This window comes from Equus caballus, chromosome 31 (genome assembly GCF_041296265.1).
Source record: "Equus caballus isolate H_3958 breed thoroughbred chromosome 31, TB-T2T, whole genome shotgun sequence".
Taxonomy (NCBI): Eukaryota; Metazoa; Chordata; class Mammalia; order Perissodactyla; family Equidae; genus Equus; species Equus caballus.
Window position 1 is genome coordinate 16,669,541 of NC_091714.1, and position 20,937 is coordinate 16,690,477.

The following is a 20,937-nucleotide window of genomic DNA, read 5'->3' on the forward strand; positions in this document are numbered from 1 at the left end:
TAAACAGATAGATGATAGATTGATAAAGATATAGATAAATATAGGTATTTCAATATTATTTCCTAGATTTTTCTGTACATTAGAAACTTTTTATTATAATGATTTTTTAAAAATTACGGCTGAGTAATACACCACTCTTAATAGATATTCCAGGAAACTGAAGTCTTTAAGGGTTAATATGTGGATCACATGAAAGAAATTCCGTATTTTCTGGTCGATTTTTAAAAGATTTATCAAGTAATGAAGATTAAAAGTATCAGCAGGCTTTTCTAATCATTTAAGGGATGTGTGAGCACGGTCTACGCTTGATTAAGGAGGCCCCTCCACCTCTTCTCTGAGAAGTCCTTTCATCCTTTGGTTTTTCTGGCTACAGGAGAGAACATCGCTTCCACAAGCTTCTCTCTGGAAGCAGCAGGAAATGCTGGTCAACATCTTTACTAAAATACAATGGACAGGTGGGGGCGGATTGGGGCAGAGCCAGGAGTGATGGCCTGTGGGAAATGATAGGCAGGGGGTGGGGGTTTAAGAGACAGAGCGGGTCCTGCCCTGAGCTGGGCTCACAACAAAGACACCCTGGGAAAGGAAAAGGATGCAGCTAAGGCAGAAGGGGAAGAAATTGTATAGATGATGCTTCCAGAAAGAATCAAACAGATTGGAGCTGCCAGAGAATGAGAGACCTGCAAAGAAAACCTCGAGGCCAGGAGGAAGGACTCTGCTAATTGGAGTGTATAATTGAAGAGGTGAACACAGCTCAGAGCCCCAGGGGGACTGACTGCAGGTTTAATTAAAGATGATCTTCCGTAACCTTGTCCTTGATTTAAAAAACATCAGCCCTGAGAAATACTGGAAAAAACATGTGTGCCTCATGAGACGGATTCCTCCTTCTCTGAACATTTGATACGGAGGGCCATTCTCCCATCTATAATTTGGCCCACTGGGATGGCTATTGGATTTGGGATTCTTGCTCAACAGCCATCTCCATCCTCCAGCCAAATATGATCCCAAGAGGGAGAAATGATACAAACACATTTCAATATTAAAAAGTAGAAAGTGTAATACACAGACAACAAAGATCAAAACAAAAGTTTTTTCAAATCGTCCAAGCACCTAACTATGGAACTCGAGAGCTTGAGAATTCCAGGGTACAGACGCTTGTCCCTCATGGGCAGGTGCTCCAGTCTTGCTTCTGGAGACACATCCTAATTGTGGCCTTGCAGCCTTAAAGTGTTCTGTCAACTCCACTGAACTTCCCCTGGTAGTTTAGCAGAATCAGATGAATGATGGGAATAGACCCAGAAAGAAGAGGGAGAACCTTAAGGCTAGTGATTATTATTTTTTAAACTGAAAATGAGCAAGAAAATTATTCTAAGTAACTACATGTGGTAACTTCCTAATTATACAATAGTAATAAGATGCTATATGTACGTTGTAGGAGAATGAGACAGTTCCTCTGCCCTCTAGGTCCTTCTGGCTGGTCTGAGAATTAAACTGACATGAGACAGAATAACAGGAGAAAATCAAACAAAGTTTAATAAAGTGAATACATGGGAGAAACTCAGGAAAACTGAGTAACTCACCAGAATGGCAGAAGCCACTACCTTAAATACCATCTTCAGCTAAAGACAAAGGAGGATGTTGGGGCTAGTGGTTTGGGACTTCAAAGGGGAGGAAGACAATTCACATGGAGATGGAAAAGCAAATGTTTGGTAAAAAAGTGTTTGCTGGGCTGGCTATAGACAAGGGGACCTAAGAGAGAACTTTGATAAAAATGGGCTTACCAAAACCTGCCAGTCTACCACACCTCGAATTATCTATGGTGATCACTCCTTCCTGGGACAGGTCTTCTATCTTAAATTCTTTTAGGCAGTTAGGAGAAAGCTCAAAGTTTCTTTCAGAGTCTTCTGTTCTTAAAAATAATCTTGCCAGAGAGACACATTTTGGGGTGGCAAATTCTGGTCCCCCACAATATATATGCTTACAAGTACATAAACTCTTATCCTGTTGCTTTCCCACTTTACAGATAAATAAAGCAAGGAGCAGACACCTAAGGCAGCACAGAAATCCCATAAAGAGTTAACAGCAGACCTGGGACTAGCGTGCAGGACTGATTCCCAGCCCAATGCTATTGACTGATCGGTTGATTGGCACCTCGTCTTTGCAGTTACTCAAGCTTCCATCTAGTGAGCATACTACCTTGCTTCTGTTGATGTTTACACTGTGCCAGACTTTTTCACATTAATTGTTCTTTTGCTGCTTTCTTTTTTTTAATTTTTTTATTGAGTTATTGATAGGTTACAATCTTGTGAAATTTCAATTGTACATTAATGTTTGTCATTCATGTTGTAGGTGCACCACTTCACCCTTTGTGCCCACCCCCTACCCCACCTTTCCCCTGGTATCCACTAAACTGTTCTTGGTCCATAGTTTTAAATTCCTCATATGAGTGGAGTCATACACAGATTATCTTTCTCTCGCTGGCTTATTTCACTTAACATAATTCTCTCAAGGTCCATCCATGTTATTGCAAATGGAATGATTTTGTTCTGTTTTGCAGCTGAGTAGTATTCCATTGTATATAGGTACCACATCTTCTTTATCCATTCGTCTGTTGATGGGCACTTAGGTTGCTTCCACGTCTTGGCTATTGTAAACAGTGCTGCAATAAACATTGGGGTGCACAGGACTTTTGGGATTGCTGACTTCAAGCTCTTTGGATAAATACCCAGTAGTGGGATGGCTGGATCATATGGTAGTTCTATATTTAGTTTTTTGAGGGATCTCCATACTGTTTTCCATAGTGGCTGCACCAGTTTGCATTCCCACCAGCAGTGTATGAGGGTTCCTTTTTCTCCGCAACCTCTCCAACATTTGTTGCTATTAGTTTTAGACATTTTTGTCGTTCTAACGGGTGTAAGGTGATATCTTAGTGTAGTTTTGATTTGCATTTCCCTGATGATCAGCGATGATGAGCATCTTTTCATGTGCCTATTGGCCATCCGTATATCTTCTTTGGAGAAATGTCTGTTCATGTCTCCAGCCCATTTTTTGATTGGGTTGTTTGATGTTTTGTGGTTGAGTTGCGAGAGTTCTTTATATATTAAGGATATTAAGCCTTTGTCAGATATATGACTTGCAAATATTTTTTCCCAGTTAGTGGGTTGTTTTTTGTTTCAATCCTGTTTTCATTTGCCTTGAAGAAGCTCTTTAATCTGATGAAGTCCCATTTGTTTATTCTTTCTATTGTTTCCCTTCTCTGAGAAGGCATGGTGTCCGAAAAGATCCTTTTAATACTGATGTCAAAGAGTGTACTGCCTACGTTTTCTTCCAGAAGCCTTATGGTTTCAGGTCTCACCTTTAGGTCTTTAATCCATTTTGAGTTTATTTTGGTGAATGGTGAAAAAGAATGGTCAATTTTCATTCTTTTACATGTGGCTTTCCAGTTTTCCCAGCACCATTTGTTGAAAAGACTTTCTTTTCTCCATTGTACACCCTCAGCTCCTTTGTCAAAGATAAGCTGTCCATAGATGTGTGGTTTTATTTCTGGGCTTTCAATTCTGTTCCATTGATCTGTGCACCTGTTTTTGTACCAGTACCATGCTGTTTTGATTACTGTAGCTTTGTAGTATGTTTTGAAGTCAGGGATTGTGATGCCTCCCATTTTCTTTTTTCTCAGGATTGCTTTAGCAATTCAGGGTCTTTTGTTGCCCCATATGAATTTTAGGATTCTTTGTTCTAATTCTATAAAGAATGTCATTGGGATTCTGATTGGGATGGCGTTGAAGCTGTAGATTGCTTTAGGTAGAATGGACATTTTAACTATGTTTATTCTTCCAATCCTTGTACATGGAATGTCTTTCCATCTCCTTATGTCGTCATCCAATTCTCTCAGAAAGGCCTTGTAATTTTCATTATATAGGTCCTTCACTTCCTTAGTTAAATTTACCCTGAGGTATTTTATTCTTTTTGTTGCGATTGTGAATGGTACTGTATTCTTGAGTTCTTTTTCTGTTGGTTCATTACTGGAGTATAGAAATGCTACTGATTTATGCAAATTGATTTTATACCCTGCAACTTTGCTGTAGTTGTTAATTACTTCTAACAGTTTTCCAATGGATTCTTTGGGGTTTTCTATATATAAGATCATGTCGTCTGCAAACAGCGAGAGTTTCACTTCTTCCCTCCCTATTTGGATTCCTTTTATTCCTTTTTCTTGCCTGATTGCTCTGGCCAGGACCTCCAGTACTATGTTAAATAAGAGTGGTGATAGAGGGCATCCTTGTCTCGTTCCTGTTTTCAGGGGGATGGGGTTCAGTTTTTGCCCATTGAGTATGATGTTGGCTATGGGTTTGTCGTATATGGTCTTTATTATGTTGAGGTAGTTTCCTTCTATGCCCATTTTGTTCAGAGTTTTTATCATAAATGGCTGTTGGATCTTGTCAAATGCCTTCTCTGCATCTATTGAGATGATCATGTGGTTTTTATTCCTCAGTTTGTTGATGTGGTGTTCTTTTGCTCCTTTCTACCCCATGAGATACGTCAAGGCAAATGTTTTTAATTGTAAAGAAAGTGAGACTGAAGCCCAGAGAGAATCACTTGCCCAAGGACACCAGGCTGGGTTGTGACAGATTCAAGTGTTCTTTTCACTCGCTCAACCTCCTAGAGCCCACTGGAGGTCCATAGGAAAGTCACAATAAAGACCATACCTTTCTCTACCCACCCCTTGCAAGCTTCAGTCTCATAGACCCTCGGGTACTATTCTGAACTTAACCTTTTTCTGCAGTGTTTGCATTGGGTGAAATGTTCTATGAAGGAAATATGAAGATCAACTAACCAGAATCCCAGACTACTTAATGTTGCACCTAGGGCCTCCCTCAATACATATGTAATTTTGTTATTTTGTTATTTTTAATACTGGGAGGTGCCCATACTTTGTTTGGGGAGGCCTCTGTCACAAGATGGGAGCCAAAGATCTGATGGTCTCTACTTCCCCAGCCCAGATAACTGTCTAACTTGGAATCTTAGTTCAACCTATAACCACAAGATATACACAGTTTAGCAGAATGGGCTTTGTAATCAGCGCGCCTGCCTCAAAATTGAAATTTTGTCATCTACTGATAGTATGACCTCAGGCTATTTAATCTCTCCAAGCCTCAGTTTCTTCATCTATATAATGGGAATAACAGCAGCCTTATGAGGCGAGTACTGCTTACATCCAAGTGCACAGTACCAGCAATACTGAACCTCTTAGTCTCAAGTTCGTTTGCCCAATGAGCAGTAAACCAATCACTGAGACATGGGTGCTTGGAGATGGAGAAAGGTTTATTCAAATTGGCCAAGACAGAATGCAGGAGGGTAGGTTCTCTCAAATCTGCCTTCACAAGAGAAGAGACCAGGGGTTTTTTTGGAGCTAAGGGGCTTGGCAGGAGAAACAAAGGGGTAATCCACGTTTCTTTCACTCCAGATAAGCTCTTGGGCAGTCTGACTCCTGGTCATCAACTGTGGCTGAGCACTGGTTATCCAGGGATTGTAACTTCCTTGAAGGCATTCTTTTTCTTCTGCAAAACAAGCTTGTAAATCCTTGTGACCCTTGAGTCACCCCTCAGGTTAAACTAGAAAACAGTAAATTGACAAGATTAACCTCTTTTCATCTATGTCTGTGCTGGGAACAAGGTTGAAAGGTAATCACATTCTTATTGAATATTTACAGTAATCCTCAGGAACCTGGCTTCACCAGCACAGTGAGTGCTCAGAGAAAGGTCGCTGATGTCGCCATCACTTGCTGGGAAGGGGTTGGTGAGGATGACAGCATCCCTAGGTGAGAGCAGCTGGAGCTTAGAAAGAGTTTCTCTGCACAGACAGCATGTAGTCATGTGAACTGGACAGGCAGAAGAAGCACCTGTGCCAATCTTCCTCTATTTTGTATATGGGTCACCACCACAGCATGGCTGATGAGTGGCGTAGGTCTGTGCCCAGGATCTGAACCCGTGAACCCAGGCTGCAGAAGTGGAGCACACCAAACTTAACCACTTATGCCATGGGGCCAGCGTCATCCACCTTCTTGAGGAGACAATTCCCTCTGACAACTACAGGTAATTTTAAAGCTTTTATGAAGTCTTGGGTGGAACCCCAATGAAACTTCCAAACTCAGCCAGTTCAATATAGGCATCCGAGTAGTTAGTCATAAAACATTCTTTCCTAATCCACAACAGACATTAACATTCACTTTCCCAATTACCAATGAGGAACCCTTAAGGACTTTTCACCAAAACTCAGACAATGCAAAAAGTAGTAAGGAAGTTAGTATCTGAGGGAGATGATTGGATGGATGATTGGTTATGATTTTAAGACTGTTTCATCTCTGCTGGTTTTTCCCTGGACAGTCATCACTGAATGAACAGGAAGTTTGATATTTGTTGCTGGCAACAAAATGGGAATTTCAGCTCTTAAAGGGTTTCTGCCTTCAGGCTCTGAGGCTCATTAGAAATGAGGCTTTGTCTGGTTCATCATACGATGGGTGAGTCATTCTTAACCTCCAGTGGTGGAAAGGTGAGCCAGTGTATAAGCAAGGGCCATTTCTGCTCCCACCATTCAACAGGCAGCCTCTCGGTAGATTGGCATCAAGAAATATCTTCTGTGTTTCTTCCACGTAACAATCATAAATCTCAGAGCAGCACTTTGGATTCAATGAGACTTGCAATAAAATGTGAGCAAAAAAAGAGCAATTAAGGACTTACTTCCTCCTAGAAGTTATAAAATATTTTACAGAATTTAAATTCCCAGTGCAACTATAACACAATAGCTTTCATTCTTTGCACACCTATGAAACAACAAGAGGATGCATGAAAAAGTGGTTTGGCAAAGAACAAGGCATCCTTCTTACCCTTCTCTTTCTCGATTTTTCCTGGGGACAGGATGACGCGTATGGACATTTTCCCCACCCATTGCTCTGTGTTGTATACCAGGATTCACATGCTTGTCTGAATTGGTGTGTTTGATAACCTAAACAAGATGACAAAAGGGGATGGGAGGAGGGTTAGCGTGAGAAGAGGTATTTCTCCAGGCATCCTTTCAGCACGTGGTGTGTGTTGCTTGGGCAAAGGGCATTGGCAGTTGAAGCAGACCTGTGAAGCTGGGCATGTTGGTGGTAAATCTACACCAAGGGCTTATGATCATGAGAACCTATAGGGAACCCATCATGGACAGTGGAAGAAGAAGGAGAGGTGAAACCCATTTCTGAAGAAGCCAGTGTGGGCATGTGAGGAGCTGGGGGACCAGCCCCATTCCAGGCTTCCCTGCTGGGCAGGCTGGTACTTGCTCCTGGCGCAGCATCTCAGGGAAAAGCTATCATCCAGAGAAGGAATTCAGTGAAGTGGAACATCTGGGTATAAGGTGGGAAGGAAAGAGCTCAGGAAACCCAATCGGGGAGGTCCAAGGCTGAGGAGCAGAGGCTGGGCTGGCCCTCAGCTTTCTGGGATGCCCGGCAACTCTTGCTTTCTGTGGGGCTGTGGTCTCCAAAGTCCCAGGCTTGGGTCTTTGTCTGTTCCGGATATGGACATTTTGAGAACCTGGTGATGGCATAGACCCTCTCCTCCCTGAAATGTTCACGCCCCTCTGCTCTTTTCTCTCTGCCACTCTCTGCATCTCTCTTCTTTCTGGCACTCTCTCTCTGGCACATGATCTCTCTCTGTTGCTCTGTGTGTGGCTCTGTCTCAATCTGGTCTTCCTCTCTCTCCTGCAAAGTTCTAGAGGTTTCGAGGACCCCCTTAAGCCTACATGAGCTGTAGCTTTAAGAAATCCTAGCTTAAAAATAGAGGCAGGGAGTTCTCAGCTCTAAAAGAAGCACACATTTGAAACAGAAAATAAAATATAGGGGGAAAAAAACTATGCAATTTTTTTTTCAAACAGTTTGGGGAGTTTTGACTCCTCACCCATCACCAATTCCAGAAAGATGATTCTCTGAGGTTTGGGGGTGTTCTATTCAAGTGATAAAAGCCTGCACCGTAGCTTGTACATATTGGTCCCCCATGTTGAAATTGCAGCTGCAAAGACTGGGGTGCTGTGCTATCAAATATTTTTTTATTTTTATTTATTTTTTTTGAGGAAGACTGGCCCTGAGCTAACATCCGTGCCCATCTTCCTCTACTTTATATGTGGGACGCCAGCACAGCATGGCTTGACGAGTGGTGCCATGTCCACACTCAGGATTCAAACCGGCGAACCCCAGGCCGCCGAAGCAGAACGTGCGCACTTACCCGCTGTGCCACAGGGCTGGCCCCAAAATATCTTTTTAAAAAAGATAAATTATCTAATTTGTCCCCTTATCCATGAGCTATCAGAAAGGGGGTTTGAGTCAGTCATCCCCCCTTTAATAGTCTAATCTGCACCAAAGGAGTAATTTCTTGTTACTAATAAAAGAAAAAATAAGTAGTCAATGACTTGTTCTCAAGCAGCTGGAGACCAGAGGGTGTGTTGCGTTACACTCTATACGATGGCTTCGCCACCCGACAGGAACCAATCTGGGAGCACCAGAGATTCCATCAGCTCATTTGCTATCTTTGATTTCAGCAACCCCTGGGTGGACTGTGATACTGCAAATAAATTACAGTCACAAAACTGCTTTTGGAGTTTAATTTGGGAACTTCAAAATAGCAAGTGATAATGTACTACTCATGTTATTCAGGAATGTGTTTTAAAGAGAAAGATGCAAGTCAAAAACTGCCAGTTGCTTGTCTTCTCTACCACTCTAGAGTGTCATTTTTCTGTAAATTAAGTGTCTCTCTTCCATTGGCCCATTTTCCCTGATCTCCACCGGGCAGCATTCCCTTTTTGTTGCTAAGAAGGAGGAAGAGAGAAAGCGGCTTTGGTGAAAATAAATTCTGTCCTCAGAGTAGCCATTTCTAGGCATGAGATCTCTTTAAAGGAAACTCCTGACCTCATACAGTTGAAAACGATTAATCAAGTTAGGGTCTAAATATAAGAAAGTATCTACTAGTTACAAGAAATGATACAAGTCATACGGAAAGAGACCAAGAAGACTGAGCAGTGTCAAGACTTGTGTGGAGGGCCAACCTGGTGGTGCAGTGGTTAAGTGTGCATGTTTCACTTCTGGTGGCCCAGGGTTCGCCAGTTCGGATCCCGGGTGCGGACATGGCACCGCTTGGCACACCATGCTGTGGTAGGCGTCCACATATAAAGTAGAGGAAGATGGGCATGGATGTTACCTCAGGGCCGGCCTTCCTCAGCAAAAAGAGGAGGATTGGTAGCAGTTAGCTCGGGGCTAATCTTCCTCAAAAAAAAAAAAAAAAAAAAGACGTGTGGGGTCTGAGATTTGACCCTCCTGCGAGCTGACAAGTTGGCCTGCTGGCAGAAGACTGGACACGCTGGATCACAGAGAAAAGAGAGTTATAGCAACAGCAGTAGCCAGAGTAGCAACATTTTTGTGTCAGTTTCTCAAGAGCCAATTCCCATAGAGGGATGCAAGGAAGGCAAGGTGACAGCTGCCCATGTAGCGGGTTGCATTAGAGGAGAGAGAACTCTGAGCTTGGGGAATCTGCGTCTTTTATAATGGGCAGTAAGCTCACCTACTCTCTGCTCTAGAGGGAGAAACTATCTCCAGCTTCCAAGGCTGTTTGCTACACATACAAACATACTTGAAAACAATTGTCTGGAACTAAGGCAGTGTCTGCTCACAAACACATAGTAACAAGAGAACACCATGTAAGAATGGTCTCCCAACAACCATGACACTGAATTAAAAATATCTATATAAATGTGATCAAGTGTATATAGCAACAATGATAAAGTGCACTTTTCTTTACCCCCATACGCTTACTAGGACCACCTACCTCTAGAATCCACCCAAACAAGGCGAGCGCAAAGAATGCCACCCAGCAGTGTCATTTAACACCCTACTTGAAGAGCCTGACACTGAAGGAAATATGTATCAGAGATAAATCTGGTCTTATTTATCCATGGAGCCAATAGCGCCAGAAACCACATTTCCAGGACCTGATTTGTAGCTCTTTTTAATATCAGTACTCTACTGAAATGCCCGCCTGGTGGATTGTGATGGGAACACCTGCAGAGCCAAGAGAGGTGGACAACAGTCCAGTCTTATGAAACCAGTTCTTCCCCAGGCAAGACACATCATGGTGGCAGGCGTAGGAATACCTAACAAGTGAAGCGTTTCTGGCACTTGTGTCTGAGTCGGGGTAGAAGGGAATGCCATGAAGTCTGGATGGTTCTTTCTCACTCATAGAAGACCGCAAGAAGCCACCCAATTTTTCACAGGCACGTTACAAACACACAGTAAGGGATACACTGAATCCCAAAGGAAATGGCACTGGCTCTTAGTAATAACTCTCCAGGATCATTTGGGATGAAGTAAATTGAAGTAAGGAGAAAACAGTGGGGGAAATTACTGGTGCCCCTGTCTTCGTCCAATTCGAAAACGGCTTTCACAAAGTTCCAGTTACCACACCCTGAGTTCTTTTGTTTTTTCAGATAGACCACAGACAAGAGGGTCCCCCATCCACAGTATTTCTCACTATGCCCTCTTGGGGCATTTGAGCCATTACAAGGTCCTGAGTCTAGTGACCAAAGACAGGGGTGAAAGGGACAAAGAGGACAAAGGGAGAAAGAGGGGCGGTGGGACAGCATCCCCAAAGTGGCTGCACCCAGGGAAGGTTCCCAAGAAGCAGCGGGAATCCCCAGGATCTTCGATTCAGAAGGAAAAATGAGGTGGTGGTGGGGATGTGCCCCTGAGCTGTTTGCCCTGCCTTTCTCCAAACTGTCGGTCACACGCAGGGTGACTTGCTGAGCAATGCTGGAGGGACAGCAAAAAGAACAACGATCTCAATCCTAGGGGGCTGGGCATGGAGCAGTGACCAGCGCAGAATTAAGCCATGGAGCAAACGTCCGGCTCCCACTTGCAGCCTCTCCTGCATCGTGACAGAGGAACGGTCATCTCCCAGATGCTCTCCCACCTGCTTCTCCAGGTGTGGGCCTAGTGCCGGACTCAGACTGGCTCTCTTGGTGGTGGCCCCTTCAGTCAGTATCCCTCAGTGAAATAGTAGACTTGGCTCAAAAAGAACTCATGTTCCCAACCACTATGTCTTCTTGGAAAGAGCTGAGTGCATGCACATACTCATCTATTGTTGGTAAACTGATTCTGCACGTTGCTCTTTCATGGGGTAGGTGAAAATCAGATATCTGTGTGTTACAGGAATTGCAAAGCACACTATCCTGAGCTGCTCTTCCACCCAATTTTCCTTCTCAGGAAACTGATGAAAGGGTCTTCCATGATCAGGTACTAAGGCCAAGTCCAGGAGCTTTTTGTTCGGAAGAAGGCGAGATGAGCCTGGAAACAGAGGGGCAGCAGCACAGAGCCTGGTGGCCCTACAGCTCAGGAGCAGGGAGCCCCTCGATGCTCAGGACCGAGGAAGAACTGGCAGGTGGCCAAGGACCCCCACCAACCACTGAACCTCCTTGCCCTCACCCCTCGCCCCTCAGCTCGGGGGCCCGGCTCACTTTGGATGCAGCTCCTGCTCGCTCGTGTGGGTGGGACTGCCAGCAAGCCCCCGTGAGAGGCAGGAAAGCCTAAGGATCAAGACGTGTGGAGTCAAAGAGAACCGGTTTGAACCTCAGCTCTGGAACCATGTGACCTCAGGCAAACCGCTCAACCTCTCTAAGTTTATCTTCTCCTCTGGAAAATGAGGAGAATGCAATCTACCTTGTAAGATTAATGTCGGGACTAAATGAGATAGGACATGTAAGCACTTAGCACAGTGATAAATAAATGGGAACTATTAGTATGTGCTAATGTCATAGCTGCCACCTGCTGTAAGAGCACAGACATGGTAGGCTGAGGTCAAACTCGGGCATCAGACTATACACAAATGACCCAGTGGCCCAGTGGGGACCTTGAAAAAAGTGTCTAAGTTCTGCTCCTATAGGTTCTGATTAAATCGGCCAGGATTAAGGTTTAGGCTTCAGTTGTTTATGAGGCTTCCAGGTAATTCAAATGTCCTCTCAGGTCTAAGACCCACTATCCAGGCTGGGAAGAAAACAGTTGAGATTTCTTGAGGAATCTTTTATTATTTATTCAATTGGCAAACACTGATCCCTTTGATTGGCCAAGCAAAGGACCAGGTGCTTGATTTCTAAGACCCAGCCCCTACTTCAAGGATCCTAGAGTCTAAGAGAAGAGACAAACAGGTGAACGGACAGTGATAATACTGTGGACGCATGCCATGATGGCGTAAATACTGGAAGCTGTGGATATACTTAGGGGGAGATCTAATCTAGCTCTCCAGATAGAGCCTGTTGGTGGAGAGGGCGTTCCAGACAGAGGCAATACATTTTGCAAAGCCCCAGAGGAGAAAATACATAGAACATCCCAGTTGCCCCAAGGAATTCAGTAGGACTGGACCTTAGTTCAAGGTCAAAAGATGAGGTTGGAGAGGCAGGGACCAATTCCTTGTAAGGAATGTGGAGAGGGTGGAGTTTTAAGTAGGGGCTAGAGGGGTCACAGCTGTCTTTCGAAAGATTATTCTGGCTACTAGGTGGAGACTAGATCAGAGGGAGGCAAGATTGGACATGGGGAGGCCAATTCCAAGATGGTGTCAGCAATCAAGGCAAGATTTAACAAGGGACAGGTGAGAGGTATTAGTGAAGGAAGAGCGTGGTGATCAAGAGCATGATGGGGGCAGGGATGGGGAGTCGGGGCGGAGGTCCAAGCTTGTGGCTCCTGCACTCAGGGGAAGTCAGACCCCGAGTGAGGGAAAGGAAGGAAAGTGGGGTATGTGTTATGTGGTAGGATCAGAGGCCTTTAGAGGAAAAGTTCATTCTTGTTTCATCTGAAGACCATAAGTTGGGTGGGTCAGGCCTAAGAGAAATCCTGCATATTCTGTATTTTTCCATATTCACACGGCACACGGCATTCTAACAATAAATGGAATACCTAATTAATCTGAAATCTTCTTGAGGATTTAGATGGGTAAAAGGGAGTTTTAATTACATGAAAGGAGCATGGCCTGGGAGAGTCTTGGAATAGAAGGCAGTCAAGGCCAGGTGCACAGAGCTTGTCTTTTGTTTCCTTCTCAACCCTGGAATGTGTCCCAAATCTTTGCTTTCACCACCTGACCCAAAGATGCCTCAGGTGAGGGCCAAGATCAAATACCTGAAAACACCTTGAAAATGCAAAGCTATAAATAGGTGTTGGGTACCCTGGTTACAGAGCGTCTGACAAAGGAAAATCATCCTAGTAACATGTTTTGCAAGGCAAATACGTAAGCAGAGTTGTAAGCAGCTCCATTTATTTGAGTAAATAGCTTGTAAATAAATCATTGGTAAACATTACAAAATTAAATACATTTTCCAAAGCTTGCCAGTATACAGAAAATTCACAAACATAGTTCTTTTAAAAAATAAAATATGTTCAGAGCACCCTTGATATAAAACGCCTGACCCTTGTCCTCTGACAGGGCCACCCAGAGACATCTTACAGTAGGTGGGGTTTCTGTGGGGAGGCAGCAGGGGCTCCTGGAGGAAGGAGTTTCTCCTCTGACTTTTTACCCCGCCCACATCCATCTGAATTATGATTCTTCTCCAAGGAGTTGGTGTATAACCTCGAGGGGCAGGGCAGGTGCCCCAGACCCAGCTCCAAGCAAGCGGATTGGGGTGCACAACTAGGATCAGGAGCCAGAGTCCTCACCACATGCCACTGAGCAAAGCCAGAAACGCAACCTCCAGCACTGTTACAAACCAGCGAACGTTCCTGTGTCAATGTTCTTGAGAACAGGTGACACTTTCTCATGTCTGTACCGGCTCAACCCTCAGTTCACCTGCTCTGGTCTGATGCTACCCAGGCACAGAAGTGACCAGAATCTACTTCCAGGGAGGAAGAGATCTAATCTGCTAACTTCCTTATGACCTGCTTTCATGGAGAGAGAATAATACACAGTATTTGACTGAAAGCAGAAAACTAATCGCTACACAGTGCTTCCACTCCCATTGCAAAAGACCACTCAAGTAGCATGGGCGTTTCTCTAGAAATCTGAATAGTTCTTCAAATTAAGGGGTTCATTAAACTTTAAAATACCACAAATGAGGCAATAAGGACATGACCTGGCAAAGCATCCCAACTAATGAAATAATATAAAGTCCATAAATAAGCCCTTGACCAACTCAACGTTTTTGTAGTGTAGCTCATGAAAATAAGGGATACACAGAATTCATTCACTTTGGTGCATAAAGTGAATGTTGAAGGTCAGCAGCACTCGCATGAAGAATGGCTAGTGGCCTTTTGAAAACACACGTGCTGTGACCTCCAATTAAAGGACGACCACAAGTTTAGTCCACCCATGTGAAATAAAACTCACATCTACATTTAACTTACTCGTGTGTAGATATATACAAGTACGAGAAATTCCACATGAGGCAAATGTACAACCAAAGAAAAAAGTATTACCAACCAGTTGTAAAAAACCATCATCCCTGTATAGTTAGGTCCTAAACCTCTGATTTCTAGAAGAAAATGCTGCCTGGCCCAGCCCATCCTTGGAGGTCTGCCTGGTTTGATAATCCCAGTTGGGCTGAAACCAGAGTAGTGATATCTTTGTTATTAAAATATTACACTAACAAAAACGTTTAAAAACAAAAAAAGGAACACTCTTCAACTGATGTCTAATAGATGCCCTCCCGCCAAAAAAACGTTGCTCATAACTCTTCTTTAATAAAAGTCTTCGAGAAGTCCAGATCCCAGGGCCCTTGCTTGGTCTCTGGGAGAGTTCCGCCCTGGGCCAGAATTATACGGTCTTCTTCTGCGGGGGGTTCAGTTTTCTCATGCCTCTTATCCGAGAGAGCAGCTCCTTGATAAATTCCTAAAAGAGATGAGAAGAAGTTAACATGAGGAGGTCACTCTATTAAAATTGGGGTTTAAAAATCTGCTTGAAGTAACTGATGTCATCCGCTATTAATCTTAGCTGATGAGCTTGGTTGGACGTGTTAACCCCAACGGGTACAATACAGGAAATTCAGACAAATGAAGTGTTCAAAGTTCATACCACAATGCCTTCTACTGCTGTGCTACTGTCTTTAGGAGAAAACCAGGCTGCCCTCACTCACTGATATTATCTACTTGGCCCCTGAAGGCACATGTGGTTCACGTAAGTGTTTCTCAACCTTTGATAAACCTTTAACACCTGCATCTCAATCACCCAGGGGACACGTAGAGTCTGACTTAGTAGTTCCGGGTCGGGGCCTGAGAATCTGCATTTCTGGCTAGATGCCAGGTGATGCCAGTGTTAGTCTCAGGACCACACCTGGAACAGTGAGGCTGGGCCAGTGGTACTCAGATTTGAATGTACATCAGCAACGCCCCAGGGACTTATTAAACCACAGAGCGCCGGGCCCCACGCCCAGAGTTTCTGATTCAGTACGGCCGGCGGGGGTGGGGGGCCTGAGAATTTGCTTTACTCATCAGCTCCCACGTTGCTGCTGGTCCCAGGATCCTGCTGAGAACCACAGGTCTAGAGCACAATGAGTCTTTTGACTGCAAATCATAATTAAAAACACACACAGAGACACAAGTTTTACATTTACAATCCAGTACACACAATCACACACCTGAGATACAAATTTAAAGAATGAATACTTGCCCTACCCAATAGACTCGATATTTCTATTCCATTCTAATTTCATTGAAAAGGTCATGCTGGGGGAGACTCACTAAAGTGACCCCCCCACCTGCTCATGGATGAGAACCCAAAGCCTGGAGAACAATCTAGAATGGTTCCATTTATACCATCAGAAATCTTTCACTGCTGCCTTGTGTTTTAAAATATTTGGCTGCCAAATAAGTCACATTTATTAGATAATAATAACCTTAGCTTCCTATTTTCTATTTGTCAAAGACAAAGCTGACAGCCAGTCAGACTCTTCGATCAGCAAGTGACAGGTGGTAAATGACAGAACTGAGCAAAAACACTAAGGGACCTTCCTCTCCACTGTGGCCTTCTGAAAACAGCTCTCAGACAATCTCGCCCACCAGTCGCAGCCCTTAGCGTGAGCTCCCAGACTAAGCGAACCCTGAAACTACGCTCCAGCTCTCCAACACAAGATTAAATATTTAATATTTTGTTAGCCACTACAATTTCTTTCCTTTATATAATCTCTTTGCCATTATAAAAGTAACGTGCTTTTTCTAGAAAACACAAACCAGCAATAATTATTCCTCAGAATGAACCACTATTAACACATTTTCTTCTATGAAAATTATTTTAACCTTATTAAGATCATACTATATAAATATATCCTTTTATTTTTACTTAGCCTTATGTCAAAGCTTTTTTGCACATTAAAGTCCTAAAAATTAATTTTAATAGTTATATGATCCTTTATAGTATGGATTTCCTACACTCTGCTTAATTCTCTCATCACTGGATATTTGGTAGGTTCACAGCTTTTCAAAATTATAAACAATGCCATAATTAACATCTTTGTGCATAAATCTTTGTCTGCAATTTAGATTATCTCCTTTAGAGAGCTATCCAGAAGTAGGTCAAAGGACAGAAACATATTAATCACCACCATTTCTGACACTTGGACAGAATGGAATATATGAGAAGTAAAATGAGGCCCTATTTTAATTTTATGAACACTATTTTACCTAATTTAAAGAATCTTCTAGGATGAAATAATGCCCAAGTTTCCACTTACATTCACTTTTTATTTCGAAAAGTTAAGTGCATTTCCTATGGCCCCTTTTAATATGTGGTTTATGCTGCACAATTTCAGTTTCATTGTTTTTGGAATCGGTTACTCAAATGACTGCTCTGACAAGTTTCAGCATTTGAGTGTAGATTTCTTTTCTTATTTTTTATTTTTTTTTAAAGCAAAGGTCAGAATTACAAATGCTATCATTTATCTTGTTAATAACTCTGGTAATTTTTCTGCACTACTTCAATAACATTTTTCATCAAGATCATGATAAAAATAAAGACTAAAATCAAATAAAGAATAATGTACCTTAAACTATGGACCTTTCTTCTTCAAGACAAAAGTAATTTGGTAATTTAAATCAAATTCAAATTTTCTCAAAAAATTCGTCGTGATGTGCATAATCTCAGTGATTAAAATGTTTAAATAAATAACTCATCTTGTATTTATGATATATTAACATTAATGAAAAACCTAATTTTAAATTTTACGTTAGCATAATTTCTATGTCTATAATGCAATATAGTGTATTGTGCATATTTTAAACTGTTCATTAAAATTTGCATAACGAGATACTTAACTGAGTAAGTCAAAAAAGAGCAAGATCAATATTTATTCTCCAGGAAGAAACTTGACAACACCACTTGCAACAGAAAGATTTTGTTGGTTTCAGATGATTCTCAAAGAACATTCAGGGATCTCTAAGCAAAAATACTGATTGATGGCTCTTGGTTCACGTTACTCAAAAATACTCAAGGTAAGTAACAACATATCCCATTTACTTCCAAAACAGATGACCCAGACTTGGGTCAGGGACACTAATTTTATCAGAGAAGGGCTGCCCCTTTGAGGAAAGGGGCAACTGAATTGAGACCTGAATTAACAAAGAGAAGCCAGCTTGGAAAAGATCTGGGGGATTGGGTTATGCGCGAATGCAGAGCCATGGAGAAAACAGCAAGACAGCGGGCATTGCTGGTGTAGGAAGGCCAAGGTGAGCATGGGGGGGAGCCATGCTGGAGGTCAGCTCGCCAGGCCGTGTTGGCCACAGTAAGACAAGGAGAGACCATTCTTGGTACAATGGAAAGCCACTGGCGGCTTTTAAGTAGAAGTGCAACATCATCTGATTGAGGTTTTTAAAAGATCCCTTTGGCTGCTGTGCTGTGGAGAATGGGTCTTACGAAGACAAGGATGAAAGAGAGAGCAGTCTGCAGCTGCGGCAGCGGTCCAGGCAAGGGATGCGGGAGGCGTAGAGTAAGTTGATGGAAACTGAAATGGAAATCAAGGGGTAAATTTGGGATCCATTTCAGAGGCAGAGCCAACAGACCTCGTTGCTGGACTAAAGGTGGGGGTAGGGTACAGCAGGGAACGGGGACAGGAAGGAGGGAAGGGAATTCACATCACCGTTCTCATCAGAAGAACACTTGAAGAAAGGTGGGGCCATTTGTTGAAACGGGATAATAGGAGGAAAAAACCCCCAAACAAAATAGATTTACAGATACGAGATGCCTGCTAGACATCTGAGGGGCGATATCAAGGAGACACATAAACATGACTTCGGGTCTCAGCTCATGGCTGAATGCATAAATATGGGCATCACCAACACAGGTCGGTGGCTTTCCACTAAAAAAACAAACAAAAAATTAAAATACCACGTGTGACCCACACATAGTTATAGCAACCTAGTAGAGATACAAGGCTGAAACTAAAGTTTCATGAAAAAAATATAACTCTTACTATAGGTAATACTTCTTGATACTTTTTATTCTATCTTATTTTGAAAGAAAAACAGGTCATGACCAGGTAATAGGTTACCACCCATAGTTTACAAACACAACGATCTACACCCGGGCCGTTCAATACAGTAGCCATTAACCACATGTGGCTATTTAATTTTAGATTAATTAAAATAAATAAAATTTAAAATTTAGTTCCTTCATCACACTAGCCACATTTCAAGTACTCAACAGCCACATATGGCTGGCGGCTACCATATTGGACAACGTAGACAGAGAATATTTCCATTATCTCAGAAAATGTTATTGGACAGCGCAGATAACAAGGCTCTGAATTGCAGGACTAGATGAGATAACTTGGAGGAAAGTGTCAATAGAGAGGAAAACAAGGCCAAAGACCAAGGCCGGAGGCCCTCTGACAAGTGAGGTCTGGTAGAAGTGTTGGAGGCAGCAAAGGAGACTGAAAAAGAGAAACCAGTGAGATACGGGAAATCTCAAGAAGTCAAGAGAAGAAAGTGTTTCTAGAAGGAGGAGGTGCTCAGTGAAGTCAAGTGCTGTAAGAGGTTAAGTCAGTCACAGAGAGAGACAAAGCCATTAGATTGGGAAGAAAGAGGCCATTGTGTCCAGGATGAGAGACACTTTAGCAGAATTGTTGGAACGGAAGTCCCCACCCCTAAAAGGTTCCCAGTGTCCTTTTGTTTTGTAAACAGTTTTATTTAAAGTATAACTGCCATGCTATAAACTGCATATATATAAAGTATACAGGGGCTGGCCCTGTTGCCGAGTGGTTTAAGTTCGCGCGCTCTGCTTCGGAGGCCCAGGGTTTCACTGGTTCGAATCCTGGGCGCAGACATAGCACCGCTCATCAGGCCATGCTGAGGTGGCATCCCACATGCCACAACTAGAAGGACACACAACTAAAAATGTACAGCTATGTACCGGGGGGCTTTGGGGAAAAAAGGAAAAGTAAAATCATTAAAAAATAAAAAAATAAATAAAGTATACAACCACCACAAGTGTACCATCTGCACAATCAACATAAAGGACATATCCATTCTTCCAGAAGTTTCTTCATGCCCCTTTGCAATCCCTCTCTTTTCCCCCTGCTCCTCTCATCTCCCACTCATCCCCATTGCCACCTCATGCCACTGTTAGATTAATTTGCATTTTTTAGACTTTCATATAAATAGAATCATGACACTAAGTATTTCTTAATCTGGCTTCTTTCACTCAGGATAATAATTTTGAGATTCAGCCATATTGCTGCATGGGTTAATAGTTATTCCTTTTTTTATTGCTGAGTAGCATTCTGTTGCTTAGAAGTACCACATTTTGTTTATCCACTCACCTATTGACAGAAATTTGGGTTGTTTCCAGTTTGGGGCTATTACAAATAAAGTTGCCAAAAAAATTCATACAAAAGTCTTTATATGGAACATGCTTCCATTTCTTTGGGGTAAATAACCCAGGATTGGAATGGCTGAATCATTGATCTATCTGTCTGTCTTTACACCAATACCACACTGTCTTGATAAGTATAGATATATAATAAATCCTGAAATCAGGTAATGTTAGTCTGCCAACTTTGTTGATTTTTTTTTCTGAGCAACATTTCTTATTTTTTTAGTGAAGTCACATTGGTTTGTAACATTATATAAATTTCAAGTGTACGTCACTACATTTTGATTCCTTTATAGACTGCATCATGGTCGCCGCCAAAAGTCTAGTTGCCACGTTGATCTTTTTAAAAACTGTTTTGGATATTCTAGGGCCTTTAAATTTCCTTAAGACCTTTAGAATCAGCTTATAAATTTCTCCAAAAAAAATCTGCTGGGGTTTTGATTGAGATCGCATTAAATCTGTAGATCAATTTGTGGAGAAGTGATATTGCAACAAAAATGAATCTTCTCAGCAAGGTGTATAGTTTTCAGGGTACAGATATTGTACTTCTTTTGTTGGATGTATCCCCAAGTATGTAATATTGTCGATGTTATTGTAAATGGTATATCTTTTTTCAATTTCCGATTGTTAATTGCTAGCATATATAGAAATACAATCAATTTTCATATATTTCTCTCAGATCCTGCAAGCTTGTTGAACTCATTTATTAATTCTAGTGGCTTTTTGGTAGACTTTACTACATTTTCTACATAGATAATCATGTTGTCTGTGAATAAAGCCAATTTTACTTCTTCCTTTCCAATTCGGATGCCTTTATTTCTTTTTTATTGCCTAAATCTACTGACTAAAAGCTCAAATACAATCTTGAATAAAAATGGTGAGAGTGGACCCCCTGAGCACGAGCTGATCTTAGGGAAAAGCACTCAGTCCTTCATCACTAAGTATGTTACTTGTAGGTTTCTTTACAGATGTTCTTTACCAAGTTTAGGAAGTTCCCTTCTATAAGTCGTTGAGAGTTTTTATCAGGAATAGATGTTGGATTTTGTCAAATGCCTTTTCTGCATCTGTTGACATGATCATAGAG

At 42.3% G+C, this 20,937-nt stretch overlaps 1 protein-coding gene across 1 annotated transcript in view; it reads right to left on the reverse strand.

Moving 5' to 3' along the window:
• Window positions 1–13,299: 13,299 nt before the first annotated feature.
• Window positions 13,300–20,937, reverse strand: part of PPP1R14C (protein phosphatase 1 regulatory inhibitor subunit 14C) — an 87,602-nt gene continuing 79,964 nt past the window's right edge. Inside the window, exon 4 of the mRNA XM_023633172.2 lies at window positions 13,300–14,882. Within this exon, the coding sequence (XP_023488940.1) occupies window positions 14,808–14,882 (75 nt within the window). The 3' untranslated portion in view covers window positions 13,300–14,807. The remainder of the gene's footprint in view (window positions 14,883–20,937) is intronic.